We start from the raw sequence: 17629 nt of genomic DNA on the forward strand, positions 1-17629 counted from the left end.
GAGTTGTTTCGTGTTGGCTTCTTCGACCGCCTGCTCTTTAATTCTTCCCTCAATCTGATTTATGAGTTTATGAGCCATTCGACTTGCCTTCTGTATAGAAGCGGGCTCGTGTGAACTAACATCTTCTTGAATCCTTACTGGTAACCCTTTTACAAATGCGTCGATCTTCTCTTCTTCATCTTCGAATGCTCCCGGGCACAATAGGCACAACTCTGTGAATCGTCGTTCATATGTGGTAACGTCAAACCCTTGTGTTCGTAACTCTCTAAGTTCTGCCTTGAGTTTATTGACTTCGTTTCTAGGACAGTACTGCTCGTTCATCAATTGCTTGAATGCCGACCACGGTAGTGCGTAAGCAGCATTTTGTCCTACCTTTTCAAGATAGGTGTTCCACCACGTTAACGCAGTACCTGTGACGGTATGCGTAGCGTACTTAACTTTGTCCTCTTCAGTACACTTACTTATGGCAAACACCGATTCGACTTTATCGGTCCACCGTTTCAATCCAATTGGTCCTTCGGTTCCATCAAATTCCAATGGTTTGCAGGCAGTGAATTCTTTGTAGGTGCATCCTACACGATTTCTTGCACCGTTAGCTGCATTGCTAGATTCAGCGTTATTGTTGGTATGTAGCGCAGCCTGTACTACGGCTATGTTTGCAGCATGAAAGGTACGAAATTCCTCTTCGTTCATATTCATGGTGTGTCGAGTAGTCGGTGCCATTTCCTTCAAAATAGACAACTGGATCGAGTTAATCATACAGAATATTAAGAGTAGTCAATAGTATTTCGTAGCATAATATGAACTCATTTATAAAAGCTTTTTCTTCATATTAGCATTTTATAAGTTTAAATTCGGGTACTACCTACCTGTTAAGTTCATACTTAGTAGCTAATATACAATTCAACTACTACAATTCCATATGAAAAACTGATTATAATAATATGTCACATATAAATATTCTTCAAACTTACAACTTCGCTATATTACATATAACATGAAATATAGTACACTTTGATACAGGACAGTTTTGAAGATAAATCTAGTTAATACGCAAGTTGTTCAGCAAAGGAAACAAAGACACGTAATTCATAAGTCCAGAAACAAGTCATGCATTCTGGTTTTACTATGACGACTTCCCATCCTTGGTCTTGTGGAAAATAACCGTTATGACCATTGGCTAGGCAGCATGTTGTAATGTCGTCAAAAGGACGAGGGTTTTTTAATGTCCAACAGCCCCGTAATAATCTAAAAACCTTGTTTCTCACCCCAACTACTGAATCCGTCACTTGTGGGAAAGTTTTATTTAAAAGCTGCAATCCGATGTTCTTTTTCTCAGTTTGGTAAGAAGCGAACATCACTAACCCGTAAGCATAACATGCTTCTTTATGTTGCATGTTAGAAGCTCTTTCTAATTCACGAAATCCTATGTTGGAATATGTTGAGTCAAAATAGGTTCTTAACCCGTAGCGTAAAATTACATTTGGGTTCCCCGCATTTAATGCTTTAAAGAAAACACGGCGCAACTTACGGTCTCCCCAATGTGATATACCCCACCTATCAAAGGAAAGCCTTTTATAAACTAAGGCATTTCTGAAAGTCTTTCAAATGTTTGACAAGTTAATTTCACCATAACTAAATGTGCTGATGAATTCTGACCGACTCTAGACAAGATTTCCTCAATCGTATCCTCTGGTAGGTCTTCTAAAATATTCGGTCGTCTACCCTTAACGACCATTTTATTTTTATACTGTAAAATAGACAAGGATTAGATTCGTAAAAGATGATTAACAAACAATACAAGAAATTTTTACATAGAACATAAAAGTACAAGCACAGTTAAATACATATAATACACAACATGATTACAACCCTCTAATCTGAATCACTGGTTTCTTCTTCTTCGGACTTGGTTCGTTTTTCTATTTTTCTAGGAATATATGATGTTCCTATAATACGAGCCGTCGTTTTCCATAATGGTTTAGAAAAACCTGGTGGTTTAGAGGTTCCCGAGTCATTGTTACATTTTAGGAAATACGGATGTTGTCGATACATATAAAGTTCATCGGGGTTTGAATCGGGTTTCTCTATTTTTATACCTTTTCCCTTATTATTTTCTTTCGCTTTATTAAATTGGGTCGAGGTAATTTCTATAACATCATCGGAATCCTCATTGGGATCTGATTCATCAGAAAATTGGTAACCCTCCCAATATTTTGCTTCCTCGGCGGAAACACCATTGACCATTATTAACTTTGATCCGTTGGTTGAAGATTTTCTTTTATTTAATCGATTTACTATAGGTATCAATATTTCTTCCTCCGGAACCTCTTCTTCTTCTGGTTCCTCCTCTTCCGATTCCTCCTCTTCTAGTTTCTCTTCTTCCGGTTCCTCCTCTTCCGGTTCCTCTTTTTCCGGTTACTCTTCGGGAATTTGTGAATCTTCCCAAAATATATTTGATTCTTCATTATTATTAGGTGAATCAATGGGATTTGTACTAGAGGTAGACATCTATCACACAATATCAAACACATTAAGAGATTAATATATCACATAATATTTACATGTTAATAATATATAGTTTCCAACAACAAAAATGTTAAGCAATCGTTTTTGAAGAAAAATACGGTTGAAGTCCAGACTTACTAATGCATCCTAACAAACTCGGTAAGACACACTAATGCAATTTTCTGGTTCTCTAAGACCAACGCTCTGATACCAACTGAAATGTCCCGTTTATATTGATTATAAACGTTCCATATTAATTGATTTCGTCGCGAGGTTTTGACCTCTATATGAGACGTTTTTCAAAGACTGCATTCATTTTTAAAAAAACCATAACCTTTATTTTATCTATAAAGGTTTAAAAAGTATTACGTAAATTATCAAATAATGATCATCTAAAATATACCGTTTACACACGACCATTACATAATGGTTTACAATAAGAATATATTACATCAAAAATAAGTTTCTTGAATGCAGTTTTTACATAATATCATACAATCATGGACTCCAAATCTTGTCCTTATTTTAGTATGCAACAGCGGAAGCTCTTAATAATCAACTGAGAATAAACATGCTTAAAACATCAACAAAAATGTTGGTGAGTTATAGGTTTTAACCTATATATTATCAAATCATAATAATAGACCACAAGATTTCATATTTCAATATACATCCCATACATAGAGATAAAATTCATTCATATGGTGAACACCTGGTAACCGACATTAACAAGATGCATATAAGAATATCCCCTATCATTTCGGGAAATCCTTCGGACATGATAAAAATGAATTCGAAGTACTAAAGCATCCGGTACTTTGGATGGGGTTCGTTAGGCACAATAGATCTATCTTTAGGATTCACGTCAATTAGTAGATCGGTTTACTAATTCTTAGGTTACCAAGCAAAAGGGGCATATTCGGCTTCGATCATTCACCCATATAATGTAGTTTCAATTACTTGTGTCTATTTCGTAAAACATTTATAAAACTGCATGTATTCTCATCCCAAAATATTAGATTTTAAAAGTGGGACTATAACTCACTTTCACAGATTTTTACTTCGTCGGGAAGTAAGACTTGGCCACTGGTCGATTCACGAATCTATAACAAATATGTACATATATATCAAAGTATGTTCAAAATATATTTACAACACTTTTAATACATTTTGATGTTTTAAGTTTATTAAGTCATCTGTCCTCGTTAGTAACCTACAACTAGTTGTCCAAAGTTAGATGTACAGAAAAAAATTGATATATATTATCTTGAATCAATCCACGACCCAGTGTATACACGTCTCAGGCTAGATCACAACTCAAAGTATATATATTTTTGGAATCAACCTCAACCCTGTATAGCTAACTCCTACATTACTGCATATAGAGTGTCTATGGTTGTTCCAAATAATATATACACATGGGTCGATATGATTTGTCAAAATATTTGCATACGTGTGTATGGTATCCCAAGATTACATAATATATTAGAATACATGTATAATACAATATAAGTTAGCTAGGATATGATTAATATAGATTTGTTACCAATTTTCTCGTAGCTACAACAAGAAAAAGTATAGGTTTATAGTCAGAAATATAAGTTACAAGTCGTTTTTGTAAAGGTAGTCATTTCAGTCGAAAGAACGACGTCTAGATGACCATTTTGGAAAATATACTTCCACTTTGAGTTTAACCATAATTTTTGGATATATTTTCATGTTCATAAGAAAAATTATTTTCCCAGAATAACAACTTTTAAATCAAAGTTTATCATAGTTTTTAATTAACTAATCCAAAACAGCCCGCGGTGTTACTACGACGGCGTATATCCGGTTTTACGGTGTTTTTTCGTGTTTTCAGGTTTTAAATCATTAAGTTAGCATATCATATAGATATAGAATATGTGTTAAGTTGATTTTAAAAGTCAAGTTAGAAGGATTAACTTTTCTTTACGAACAAGTTTAGAATTAACTAAACTATGTTCTAGTGATTACATTTTCAAATCTTCGAATAAGATAGTTTTATATGTATGAATCGAATGATGTTATGAACATCATTACTACCTAAAGTTTAGTAGGTAAACCTACTGGAAGTGACAAGAAATGATCTAGCTTCAAAGGATCTTGGATGGCTTGAAAGTTCTTGAAGTAGAATCATGACACGAAAACAAGTTCAAGTAAGATTTTCACTCGAAATAAGATTGTTATAGTTATAGAAATTGAATCAAAATTTGAATATAAGTATTACCTTATATTAGAAAGATATATTACTGTAAATAAGAAAGATTTCTTGAGTTTGGATGATCACTCTACAAGATTGGAAGTAAGCTAGCAAACTTGGAAGTATTCTTGATTTTATGAAACTAGAACTTGTAGAATTTATGAAGAACACTTAGAACTTGAAGATAGAACTTGAGAGAGATCAATTAGATGAATAAAATTGAAGAATGAAAGTGTTTGTAGGTGTTTTTAGTCATTGGTATATGGATTAGATATAAAGGATGTGTAATTTTGTTTATATGTAAATAAGTCATGAATGATTACTCATATTTTTGTAATTTTATGAGATATTTCATGCTAGTTGTCAAATGATGGTTCCCACATGTGTTAGGTGACTCACATGGGCTACTAATAGCTGATCATTGGAGTGTATATACCAATAGTACATACATCTAAAAGCTGTGTATTGTACGAGTACGAATACGGGTGTATACGAGTAGAATTGTTGATGAAACTGAACGAGGATGTAATTGTAAGCATTTTTGTTAAGTAGAAGTATTTTGATAAGTGTCTTGAAGTCTTTCAAAAGTGTATGAATACATATTAAAACACTACATGTATATACATTTTAACTGAGTCGTTAAGTCATCGTTAGTCGTTACATGTAAATGTTGATTTGAAACCTTTAAGTTAACGATCTTGTTAAATGTTGTTAACCCATTGTTTATTAAATCAAATGAGATGTTAAATTATTACATTATCATGATATCATGATGTATTAATATATCTTAATATGATATATATACATTAAATGTCGTTACAACGATAATCGTTACATATATGTCTCGTTTCAAAATCATTAAGTTAGTAGTCTTGTTTTTACATATGTAGTTCATTATTAATATACTTAATGATATGTTTACTTATCATAATATCATATTAACTATATATATATATATATATATATATATATATATATATATATATATATATATATATATATATATATATATATATATATCATCATATAGTTTTTACAAGTTTTAACGTTCGTGAATCACCGGTCAACTTGGATGGTCAAATGTCTGTATGAAACCTATTTCAATTAATCAAGTCTTAACAAGTTTGATTGCTTAACATGTTGGAAACACTTAATCATGTAAATAACAATTTCATTTAATATATATAAACATGGAAAAGTTCGGGTCACTACACCTAGCACTCGGTTTCTTACTCCCTTTGTATGACTTGCTGGTTCTATTACGATTGAACCTTTTGAACTGCCTAGCCAGCAAAGTCATACCTTCAGCAAACCCTTCTGCATCACTTTCATCATCAGTGCTTTCTTCAGACTCAGTACCACTATCCACATCACTCCCAGCTGACTCTTCTTCTGCCAGCAACTTTTGAACCAGTAAAGCCTTTTGAGCTTTCTTTTTAGCAGCAGCAATAAGAGCAGTATCATCTGTCTTAGAAGATTTTGAAGTGGTGGGGGCAGACCTAAAGTTTTCTTTCAAGTTAAGTTCAAATTTAGCCTCTGCCTTCTCATGGTTCCAAAGTGAACTGTAGAGAGAAGACATGTTAAAGTTCTTTAGGGTCTGAGTGTTTCTTAAGGGGTCAGTAACAGATTTCTATTTAGTGAGCAGTGAATCTATGAATTTGTTAACTTGTTCAAACTCAGTATAGGTGACATTCAGAGTGATCAAGTCAGCAATCAAGGAGTTAAACCTAATGAAGGTTTGCTTAAGGGTTTCGTTTTTGTAGGCAAAGAACATTTCATATTCTCGTTTTAAAGCAATCATTCTGTTCTGCCTAACTTCTCCCATACCCTCATAGGTAACATCTATATAGTCCAACATAAGCTTGGCATTTTCTTTTCCCTTAATTAGTTTGAACAGTGGGTTAGGCAAAGTTATAGCTAACAAGGTTCTGATCTTAGGGTCAAGTCCAACACGACGTTTATCCTCAGCATCCCATCTAGAAGGAGTGAGAATAACCTCTCTGCCAGGAACAGCAGGAGTGTCAGCTGTAGCTGGTGCACTACCAATAGTCTCAGTAGGCACAAATGGACCATCTGTGGCGATACCAGGCATGAGTGGGTCAATAGACTCAAGGTGAAGCATGAATCTTGCCTTCCAAGTTTCATACTCATCTTCATCAAATTTGGGTGGTCTATTGGATGAACCATTTTCAAGGTAAGCTGTATTAGTATATGCAGCCATGAGAAAATTCAGATCCAAGATATTAATTATCAAGACTGAAGCTCTGATATCAGTTGTTGGTCCCTTGATAATAACAGGAGTATTGTAGAGGGGGGGTGAATACAATTTCTTTTCAATTTACTAAACAGTTAAACTCGATTAGTATTCAAGCATGCAAATAAATAGAGTCACAGGTAATTTTCAACAGTTATTCTTTATTGATTGAATCACAACTATCCTTGGTGGAATGATAGTTGGTTGATACAGATTACCTAGATTATAGCTAAGAGGTAAACTAACAGCTATTACACGTTTTGACTCTATAAAATAAACCCACACCACTAGTTGTAACAATAGTGGATACAACAATTTATAGTAGTCCTATTAACTGTGTAATGGTTCTATTGTCCACTGGTACATAGGATGTCTGTACTTGTGGAGACAACTATATCAGAGAGCATGCTCTCTTCTTTCCTCTTTGGTAGCTATTTGCAGGAACACTCCAATTCGGTTTGGCACCACTATTTGATTAAACAAATAGAATGTTGTGTTCCCTAGGTGATGACAAAGTATAACCCATGTCTGCATATGCGTTAACCTTTTGCATTCCCACGTGGTCTTGTAAGGTCACTTGTCAGTCGCCGACGCGTGTCCTTTTCTGTTCAACTTTGTCTTTGACTTCTGTTGAATAGTACCATTGATGTAGACCACTCGGGAAATGACTATGCTTATAATGGAGCATAGCTGTCTTGTGTAGTGAGCTGCATTTCAGCTGTGCTGGTTCTTCATTGCTGAGCCACTTCATGTTCTTGATTTGCTGAGTACACATCATGTGCTGATTGAAGAACACTGTCTACCTTGTGCTGGTAGACTGAGCAGCAAACTAAACACTCGACATAGCTATATCTGTTGTCTATACATAAACAAACTTGTGCTGACTGCACATAACACTTTAGTGCAAATAAATTACAGTTTTGTCATAATTAAATCCTTAATTATTTTGGGGACTCAACACGACCCAATGACCAACTATTCTCTATAGTTCTAAAGCAACATCACATTCGAATAGGACATGCTTCAATGACTTGATCATGTAACTGCAAGAAATACAATTAATAAGCTCGATCTCTATACCTCTATTCGTAAGGTTCAATTGAGTAGGTAACCTATCTCGAGCTACCCTCCAAATAGAGATATTAATTTTTCTCGGGAGCACTTTCATCCGTAACGTTCTAGGCTCCGAATACGATAGATTCACATTATCAACATACGGGCTCGTATTAGCAACTGAATATCCTCCCGGATCCGCAAGGTCCCAATGCCAACAATCCGCAACAAATTGCTGATCGTTATTTCTTGATCCTATGTCCTCTCGATTCCAAGACCAACAATACGAACCATCCATAATTCTGTCAGCTACGACACAATCTTTATTTGATTCCAGCATGTATAATCTTTTATATCTATCATTCAATGCCATCCCACCTATCCAAATGTTCTTCACTAATTGAATATCCAAACCATTCCTTACCTTTAATCGTAACACATCACTTGAGATTCAACCGATTCTTCTGTTTTTACAAAAACTGCACACTCTATTTAGCTAAATACCATTTGTCTTTATAACTTATGATTCGAATAGAGAATGTGCACCATGGATAGCCTTCAAACTTGTTGGTACATTATAGTCCCCGAGTTCATTACGATCAAGTTGAAATACTTTAACATTTAACTTTCACGGTTGCAAGGTGCAACCGCACGGTTTCACGTGCTGTGTGTATATAATGGGTATTACGGGTTCATTGTTAGGGTTACGAATCCTAACCTATTCTAAACGTACAAACCGATTCCCTGGTGTTTTAGCATTCATCTTTATCATTCTTAGTCTATCTAAAGTCTTTTTATTAACTAAGATCATTAGGTTTGCTTGTGTTTTGATTATCAAACCCAATAACGAGTTATTCCGCACTCGTTATTGATTACAAGATCGTTTAATCCTGTTTACACGATCCTACAAAACTCTCACCCTTAATCAACCCAAAAAAAAGTTGGCACACAAAATTTCCAATTCCTTAATCATGGCTTCCGGACAATTAAACAATGATAAGTAATACTTCGTATTATTTTTAAATGAGTTTATAACTATAAATTTTAAAAACTGATTTAAATTATGATGTCATATTTATCTATATATTCAAACCAATCGTTAATAATTTTAATGATTTTAATTTCAAATTCAAAAATTGTTGATATAGTAATTGATAATGCAAACAAAAGTTATTCTTTTATTTTATGATTTTATTTATTTGTTATTAATTATCGCTATTAACTTTTAAATATCTAATCATATTAATTATTAATCATGTAAAATCTCAGGTTATAAACTAATACATGTATCATTTATTTTAAAGAAAAAAATAACTACAAATATAAAAAATATAATTTAGGGGTGCATTTGATTGTTTATTTTTTGAATAGTTCTAATAACTCAAGGTGTCGAACTTTTTTTTGGCCGTTTTCAAAATCGACACCGGGGACTGTATGTTACACGATACCATCTTAGTGTCCTTACTCAGTGTTGGTTTGTAACCGTAAGTATTCCGAAGGTGAGAAACAATGTGTCCCTTTTATTTTTTTTTCCCTTCTTTTTGCTCAACCATTTTCTTATTAGTCCACATCATATTTTCTATAACCAAGACATTGAAAAATGAATACCGAACAGCACTTTTTGTTTATCTTTCCTTAGTCACTTTCAGTCTTTTCAATGAACACTGAAAATAAACATCAAATGACAATCCTATGCTATAACGTTGAATTAAAAATTACAAGAAATATAATTTAAAGGGTGTGTTATTTGAAACTACCGTGGACGTGAGGGTTACTTGTCAAACTATTTCCACTAACGACGTAAAGCAGCCAAGGGAGGGAAATCAAATTTTGTTTAAATAAAAAAACGCCCAAACGCTCCCAAATCCCGCTTTCATAATTTGTATACACACTACACTACATTTCAAGTTTTATTCTGTATTTATTTAATTTAATTTAAAATTTAATTTAATATTTTGCCCTAAGAACACCTCATTCTAGGGGCATAAATCGACAACGAAAACGATCGGTGATCAATCGCCGGATTACTTTTTAGATCGCTGACCTACGATTTACGTTAATTGTAATTCGAATCGGTGAAAATGGCTCAGGTTGCAACTAGGGCACAGATGTTACCGGCGTCAAAACCTCCTTTGTTTTCCGGCAGCATCGACGGTGGTTGTTCGAAGGCTGTAGGTACCGGAATAAAAAGAAAAACGCCTTCTGATATGAGAGTAAGTACACTACCTTATTTCAATTTACAAATTATAGTGAAGTTGTTAGGGTTTTGATAAAATTGCACTGATTTAATCAATACAAACAAGTCAGCAAATGGATGATTTGATTTATGAGATTAATTATTGTGAATGTTATGGTGTATTTTACGAAAGTTGCAATTTTTATTGATTAATTCGATGTTCTATAAATGTGAAATGAGTTTGAAGATGTGCTTTTAGACAGTCACATAATTCTAAATATAATTAGTATACAAACTGTTAACTGTTAACAGTTAAGGTAAAGGATAATGTAAATATGTTTTTCTTGTGGCTTGACAGTTAGTGTGAATGTAATGACGACACACTACTACTTGATAAGTTAACAGCTAAAAGAAAAAGGATTTTTTTTTATTGGAGAAGCATGAGATGTTGGTAAACTAAATAATAGAGTATGAATCAAATTATTACATTACTATGGAAGGTGCCAAGGTGGTATGAAGGGGGCTAGGTCATGTAGGTCATGGTCACATGCAATTTGTGCCAATTAGGAGAATGATGATTATGTACTTTCATTTGTTGGCTTATGATTAGTTAGCCTAAACACTGTAATCATGTTTAAATCGTGTATTCTTATATTAATTAATAATATTAATATATGATTATTAACCAAAATGATACTAAATTAGTTACATGGAAAATTAAAAAAGAATGCCAAACTTTATTATATTTCTATGGACTATGGATGTTTGTATAGAGGATAGCTGAAATATGAAATTTATATAAATGACAGGGTGAGCAGTTGAAGCGAAAGAATGTTATTGAGATTATGGATGAATCTCCAGCACCAGAGCTTGGTTCCATGCAGTAATAACCTCAACAAGTCAACCTTTGACTTTTATAATAGTTGTATACTTGTATCTATATTACTCAACCACCATTTTTGCTGGCAGGAACGCTAACGGGCCAACGTTTGAGCCTACTAAACCTATTATACCAAGGAATCCCCGATACATTGACAAGCGTGTTGATGAACTGTTTCCCAGTAGGAAAAACAATTTGAGGTCTAAGATGCTATCTGGAAAGGAAAATGTTAAGGTCTGCATTGTTAATCCTGGTTTGATTACACCATCTTTAATTTTTTTAATTCCCTTATATACAAAATATATAATATATTAGGAAAACATTACTGTAGATCATACTGATGGTTTAAGGAATTCTTGACAGGTAGCTGCTGTTGGGCAACCTTCAGGGTACATATTTTGCTCATTGTACTACTCTTTACTGTTTACCTTTAATGATCTACATGTTTCATTCTATTTTATCTTATTTTTGCAGTCCAAATTATACATGTCCTTCAACTTTAAAGACACAATCTCACAAAAACAGCATAAGCAAATTTCGTAATGTTGTGGAGCTATCCACAGGGGGCGATAAGTCAACGGAAATTCCACTTGATATGGTATGTCTTTGTAATTGTATACTATCATTTATAGTCCTTACTTGTTATCATGCACATGCAAAATTTAAGAATCATTTTTATAGGATGAAGCCTTCAGAGGGCTTGCAGCTCGTGCACCTCCTAGTTTCCCCGTTCCACTCGCTGAAGCTGTTGACAGAAATACTACAAATTTCTGCTCGGAGTTTCATATTCATGGTCAGAAAACTCCATTGGATTTCACATTGAAAACTAGCATGCGTGTGATTGCTTCATCTTCAGTAAATTGGTAGGGTTCGGTTACTTGAAAAATTTTCTTATGTGCTTCGTTGGAGTTCTTTAGAGTAAAAAATGTATCATGTATTATGAGTTGTGATCATAATTTTTATGTAATTGTTTAGGCTTCATCGGTTGATGAGCTGTGGCACATTCAATGGTTTTGGGCAGTCGAATTGCACAAGTGCTCAAATTTATGATAGCAACGCTTTGTATTCGTGGGTGTACCCGCAAAGTTCTCTGCCTCCTGCAGTCATATCAGCAATAACTTTATCTGCTAAGGGAGAAGGTACCACACACACACACACATATACACACACGCACATATACACACACACACACACACGCATATATATACACACACACACACACACACACACACACATAAGGGTAGGATTAAGAGGGAAGTAACCAATCGGGGGGAAGCAAAAAGTTTTTTTTTTTTTTTTTTCGTTTTTTGAAAAAACTTTGTTCACGAACATTATAGATGAGATGAAAATATGAACATTTAGTAGAGACACTTTGTGATAAATGTTTTTATTTTGGCGGGAAAACGCTTGAAGAAGTAATATATAACAATTATTGTGTTTTTCGAGCGTATTTTGAGGTTTTAGCTATTGGGGTTTAGATATTAGGGTTTAGATATTAGGGTTTATAGGGTTTAGATATTAGGGTTTAGAAATTTAGGGTTTAGGGTTTAGATTTAGGGTTTAGATTTAGGATTTAGATTGAGTTTTAACACGAACGGTTTAGAGTTTAGGGTTTAGAAAACCCCAAGAGCATGGGTAAATCCAAACATCACTTTTGCTGACTTCTTAAAACAAAACAAAGATGAAGAAGAATTAAAAATGGAGTTCATTCCTCCAGTTTTAATGTCTAATGGTCAAAAGAGAGTAGTTTTCTCCGCTGAGGAGGTTAAGAAGGGCGGTAGTGCTTTTTCTCTTCAATTATATGGGTATTTTATTGGAACTTCTATGGAATATAGGGTTGTTAATGCCCATCTAAGGAGAATGTGGCGAAGGTACGACCTTAAAGAAATCGTCAAAACAGCTGCAGGATTTTATTTATGCAAATTTAATAATGAAAAGGGTATGAAGGAGGTTCTTGAGAGTGGTCCATGGTTAGTTAATAATGTTCCTTTTTTCGTGAATCAGTGGGAACCTGGGGTTTGGCTTGAAAAAATTGAACCTGAAAAAGTTCCAATTTGGATTTGCATTCAGAATATACCCATTGAACTATGGAGTGGCAGAAGTATAGGTAAACTAGTTAGTGGTATTGGTAGGCCTATGCTGATGGACAAAGTTACTTCAGAGAGATGTTTAAGTAAAAGTGGAAGACTAGGTTTTGCTAGAGTTTTGACTGAAGTCAATGCAGCTGATGACCTCCCTAGCTTTGTCGAATTTTCCTATCCTGTGATTGGTTCTTTTCCAGCCAAAGTGGGTAAACTTGAGGTGACTTATCAATGGAAACCGCCTTTATGCACTCATTGCAAAGTGTTTGGGCACTCTTTTAATACTTGTAAAATTAGGCCTAAAACAGAAGATGAAGTTTCAGAACAAGTGTTAAAAGACGCTTTGAAAAACAACAATGATGGTGAAACAGTTGATTTAAATAACCAGTGTGTTGAGGATGGCTCTAAAGTTGTTAGTAAGAAAGGAAGGGTATCTCATAAGTTGAATTTTGATAATAATAATAAAAGTCAATGGCAGTCAACAGAAGCAAAAGGTATCAAGCAAAATGCAGTTAAGAATAATCATGGTATTAAAGACAATATTGCTATGGAGGAAACAAATTGGAATGTGGAGTCCCAGAAAAATAATCATGGTATTAAAGACAATATTGCTATGGAGGAAACAAATTGGAATGTGGAGTCCCAGAAAAATCGAAATCAGAATGTTTTAAGGAAAAGAGATAAAGGGAAGGGCATTGATGGTGAAGGTAATAATAAGACATATTCCAAAGATAGAATTGAAACAAACAATCCTTTTTATGTATTAGTAGATGATGAGGGTAATGGTGATTGATGTTAAGTTTGTTAATACTGCTCCGAAATCAGGGTATTCTACATCTCGTTAGTCTCTTACTTTATATCTAGTATAGGTCCTCGAGTTTCGCTCAAATTAGTGTTACTCATGTTGTAATCCTCGTTGTATCATTTCCTTATCAATAAAATTATCTTGCTTTTCAAAAAAAAAAAAAAAAAAGAGTTTAGGGTTTAGGGTTTGGTGTTTTGGGTTTATGGAATAAACCCAAAACACCAAACCCTAAACCCTAAACCCTAAACTCTAAATCGGACTAAATTTTACTTCACAAAACATGAAAAAAAACCCGTTCATATTCTTCACGAACAATATTATCTTGAATGTTATTTTTGTCGATCGTTTTCCCGCCTAAATAATAACATTCATCACGAAGTGTCTCTTCTAAATGTTCATATTTTCGTGTGATCTTGATGCCGGAAAATTTTTTTTTAAAAAAAAACGAAAAAAAAAAAAAAATTTTGCTTCCCCCCGATTGGTTACTTCCCCATTGATCCTGCCCCTACATAAGGGTATATATTGAGATTTTGACTAGACACACTCTATAAACGTACAGGGCAAACAGATTTCTTGACCAAACGTCAGTTTGCATGGGAGGCTTCTTTTCGTAGCCTTTATGTTATGTTGAGGAAGAACAGTTGTAACTTATTCTATGGTATGGTAGTTTCTCCTTTTTGCAGTTGTTAATCTAACATAATTTCTTATTGTTTTCTTTGAGTATAATAAGCATTTGTAAGGAAGTGTATACGGTAGTTTACTCGTTTTCTTGTATTAATTTTGTTTCTTGCAAGTTTACAGTCTGCACTGGACAGTTTGTGGCAATGTTTACTAGTTCCAATGACTCAACAAGTAGTAAAAATGTTTGTCGTGCATATGTATCCCAGTCAACAAGAACCTTCAGGTCACTGTTAAAAGAACAAGTACGTGTAATACATTAATCATTATCGGTCTTTATACTTCACTTTTTTATCTCGTGCTAATTTTTTTCTAATGTTTATTAGGATATCTCTTTTACTATGCCTCTTTGCCATTCTAAAGTGGAGCAAGTTACTACTGAAGACCTATTTGAGCTCTCAGAGATCGAAAAGTATAATCTCGGAGAGGTATGTGTTATAAAGCATTTCATTTGTGTGTTAGTCACTATATGATTTGCCCCTAAAATTCAAGGTTAATGATATATCCATCATTCAAATTGATAAATCTACCAAATTCATGCATTGACATGTTGTACTGTACAACATGTTAATGCATGGTTTTGGTGATTTTATCACTACCCAATATTCAACCCCTCGTATCTATGCAGACTAGGCGTACAGTTCCTCTATCTGATGTCGATAATAGCCCTGAATCTTTACTGGCTTTTTGTGACGTCAATGTACATGGTTTATATGACTTTCTGCTAAATTATAGGTGAACACTGAACACATATTCTTATTTAAATAAAAACACCTTGTGAGTTGTGACAAACATTTCTAACTTATTATTTTTATTGTTAATTACTAGGTTTCTTTTACCATCACTGAATATTTATGACGTTCCTTTACTTTATTCACCCGTACCATTTGAAAACGCTGCAGTTTCTGCACCAGAGGTTAGTTTGTACTTTTTTATGTAGCATTTGTTGTTGTAAAACAAAATATTCACCTTTTTAAATCACGAATTCAAGGTTAAATGCAAGGAGGTGAAGAAGATTGATTATATGTCTAATCAAACTACAACTAAACCTAACCACGGTTCAGCTTCTACAACCCATTACACTGTTGAAATTAAGGATGCTTATCTTCCTCCATGGATAACCAGTAGTGTCTGTGATGCTCTAAGGTCTAATGGAGATAAATCCTTTGAAACAAGGTATGTATGATCAGTTTCTTGTTTTTGTCTTTTAATTGAGTTTATAAACTTGTATGAGTTATTTGCAGTTTCGTGACGGAGCCTATGTCGATTGGTTTAAACATTGGTTTAGACACTGTATGCCAAAAGTCTGATTCTGAAGACACAAAATTTGAAGACTTGCAGGAACCGAGTTGTCCGTTTGGTGTCAAGAACACAATTGTTTCTCATCACTTGAGCCGTGGCTTTCTGAAAGGCTTAAAATTTAGTGACGATTCTTGTACTGTTTCTCTCTTACCTGTTTGAAGTTATTTTGTTGCACAACGATTATGCCCATGAATGATCACCTTTATCTATTTATACATTCATTGTAATTGTATCAAAAAGTTTGAATTAATGTTATTTTTTTGTATTGTGTTTTAGTGGCAGCAATTTGGGTACCAATTTTTTCAAACTAGATGGAGGTTCGGAGTAGCCCACTCCGTTGGGCCAGATAATCGGGATGAAAAACCGTAAAAAAAAAAAAAAAAAAAAGAAGCTGAAAGATGAAATAGGTGATGGCGTGATGACATCACTTGAGTACTATTCATTGTTGGCTAATATACTTATTATAAATATAAATATAAATAAATATAAATGTTGTTTTTTATATGAATAGATTTCAATGACTGTAATAAAACCAAATACAACACAGTTACCACTAATTTATATATATATATATATATATATATATATATATATATATATATATATATATATATATATATATATATATATATATATATATATATATATATATATATATATATATATATATATACTATTAGGCACATAAACCATTAAATTTCTATCAATTAACCTATAATGAGGGAAAAAATTGTAGGCGTTAAACCGAAAAGAAAATATAAATTATTGTACCATGCTAATGTCAATATGATGTCATAGTCAGATTACATTTGTAGACATGGACATCTCGTTGTCGTTTTGAGTATGTAGACAACCAAAAAATGTTTCCTCGTTGTCGTCTTTTTCATTGTCCACCTAAATCGACACAGGGATCGACGGTCGATCAGACAACGGGCCGGTGTCGATAACACCGTTGGTTTACAGGGTCAAGTGATCGACGTTAGGATTTTGTGCCAATTGGAGCGTTTGTGTTTGAATTTATGTGTTGGATACCAGTGTCTCTAATTCTTTCTTTTTTCTTCTTGTTAATTTTGTTATTTTTAATCTATTTGTCTTTTCAGGTTGGAATCTGTTGCGGATGCTAGATGTAGAAGAAGGATATTAGCTTTTGTAAAATAAAATATGAAAATGTATACCGAAATGGACCCTGAAATGGACACTGTGTACACTTCCACCCATATCACTTAAGGTCAATTTCGAGTTCCATTTTCGATATTCAAATGGACACTGGAAAATGGACATGGACACCTCGCGCTCTTATGGTTTGGAATACACGTTCATCTTAACGATGGATGGTATTGGATAACTCGCAGAAATTTTCAGGAGCATGTAACGAAGATTGATTCACCATTTGAGAAGGATGTCAATCGATTGGCAACATGCTTTTATCTCTCTAATTAACCTGAAGATGCTCTTCCTAAGCATCTTTGGAAGGAGTTTGAATCTCATGCGTGTTAGGTTGATAATTTTATTCCTAGAAAACGTGCCGTCTCTGGTAAGAGATTTGCTTTAGTTATGTTTTTGTTGGAAATTTAGTGTAGTTTAGGGATTTAATTTACACTTGTAAATGGGTTAGGAGTCACGAAGTGTACATCCGTTAAGTAATAGATTACCCGGACCCAAAAGTGATTT

The 17629-nt window shown here is 33.9% G+C and overlaps 2 protein-coding genes across 2 annotated transcripts; one reads left to right on the forward strand and one right to left on the reverse strand.

The window, feature by feature from the left end:
• Positions 1 to 7965: 7965 nt before the first annotated feature.
• LOC139854778 (uncharacterized) lies at positions 7966 to 8409 on the reverse strand. Its single transcript, XM_071844061.1, has one exon. It carries the CDS (start codon positions 8407 to 8409, stop codon positions 7966 to 7968), a length of 444 nt encoding a protein of 147 aa, XP_071700162.1.
• A 1708-nt stretch (positions 8410 to 10117) lies between these two features.
• On the forward strand, positions 10118 to 16153 carry LOC139854779 (uncharacterized). Its single transcript, XM_071844062.1, has 14 exons — positions 10118 to 10249; positions 11022 to 11095; positions 11182 to 11326; positions 11456 to 11481; positions 11567 to 11690; positions 11774 to 11955; positions 12068 to 12231; positions 14538 to 14636; positions 14780 to 14901; positions 14983 to 15084; positions 15285 to 15391; positions 15485 to 15572; positions 15648 to 15832; positions 15901 to 16153. Exons 1-14 carry the CDS (start codon positions 10118 to 10120, stop codon positions 16115 to 16117), a joined length of 1767 nt encoding a protein of 588 aa, XP_071700163.1. The 3' UTR covers positions 16118 to 16153.
• Positions 16154 to 17629: the final 1476 nt, after the last annotated feature.

Source organism: Rutidosis leptorrhynchoides, chromosome 6, assembly GCF_046630445.1.
Source record: "Rutidosis leptorrhynchoides isolate AG116_Rl617_1_P2 chromosome 6, CSIRO_AGI_Rlap_v1, whole genome shotgun sequence".
Lineage (NCBI taxonomy): Eukaryota > Viridiplantae > Streptophyta > Magnoliopsida > Asterales > Asteraceae > Rutidosis > Rutidosis leptorrhynchoides.

Excerpts from the sequence above, each read along its gene's own strand:
- LOC139854778 (XM_071844061.1), bottom strand. The coding sequence starts at position 8,409 with ATGGCATTGAATGATAGATATAAAAGATTATACATGCTGGAATCAAAT.
- LOC139854779 (XM_071844062.1), top strand. The coding sequence starts at position 10,118 with ATGGCTCAGGTTGCAACTAGGGCACAGATGTTACCGGCGTCAAAACCT. Across the intron at positions 11,691-11,773 it reads CGGAAATTCCACTTGATATG|GATGAAGCCTTCAGAGGGCT; the intron begins GTATGTCTTTGT and ends TCATTTTTATAG. Across the intron at positions 15,833-15,900 it reads GATAAATCCTTTGAAACAAG|TTTCGTGACGGAGCCTATGT; the intron begins GTATGTATGATC and ends AGTTATTTGCAG.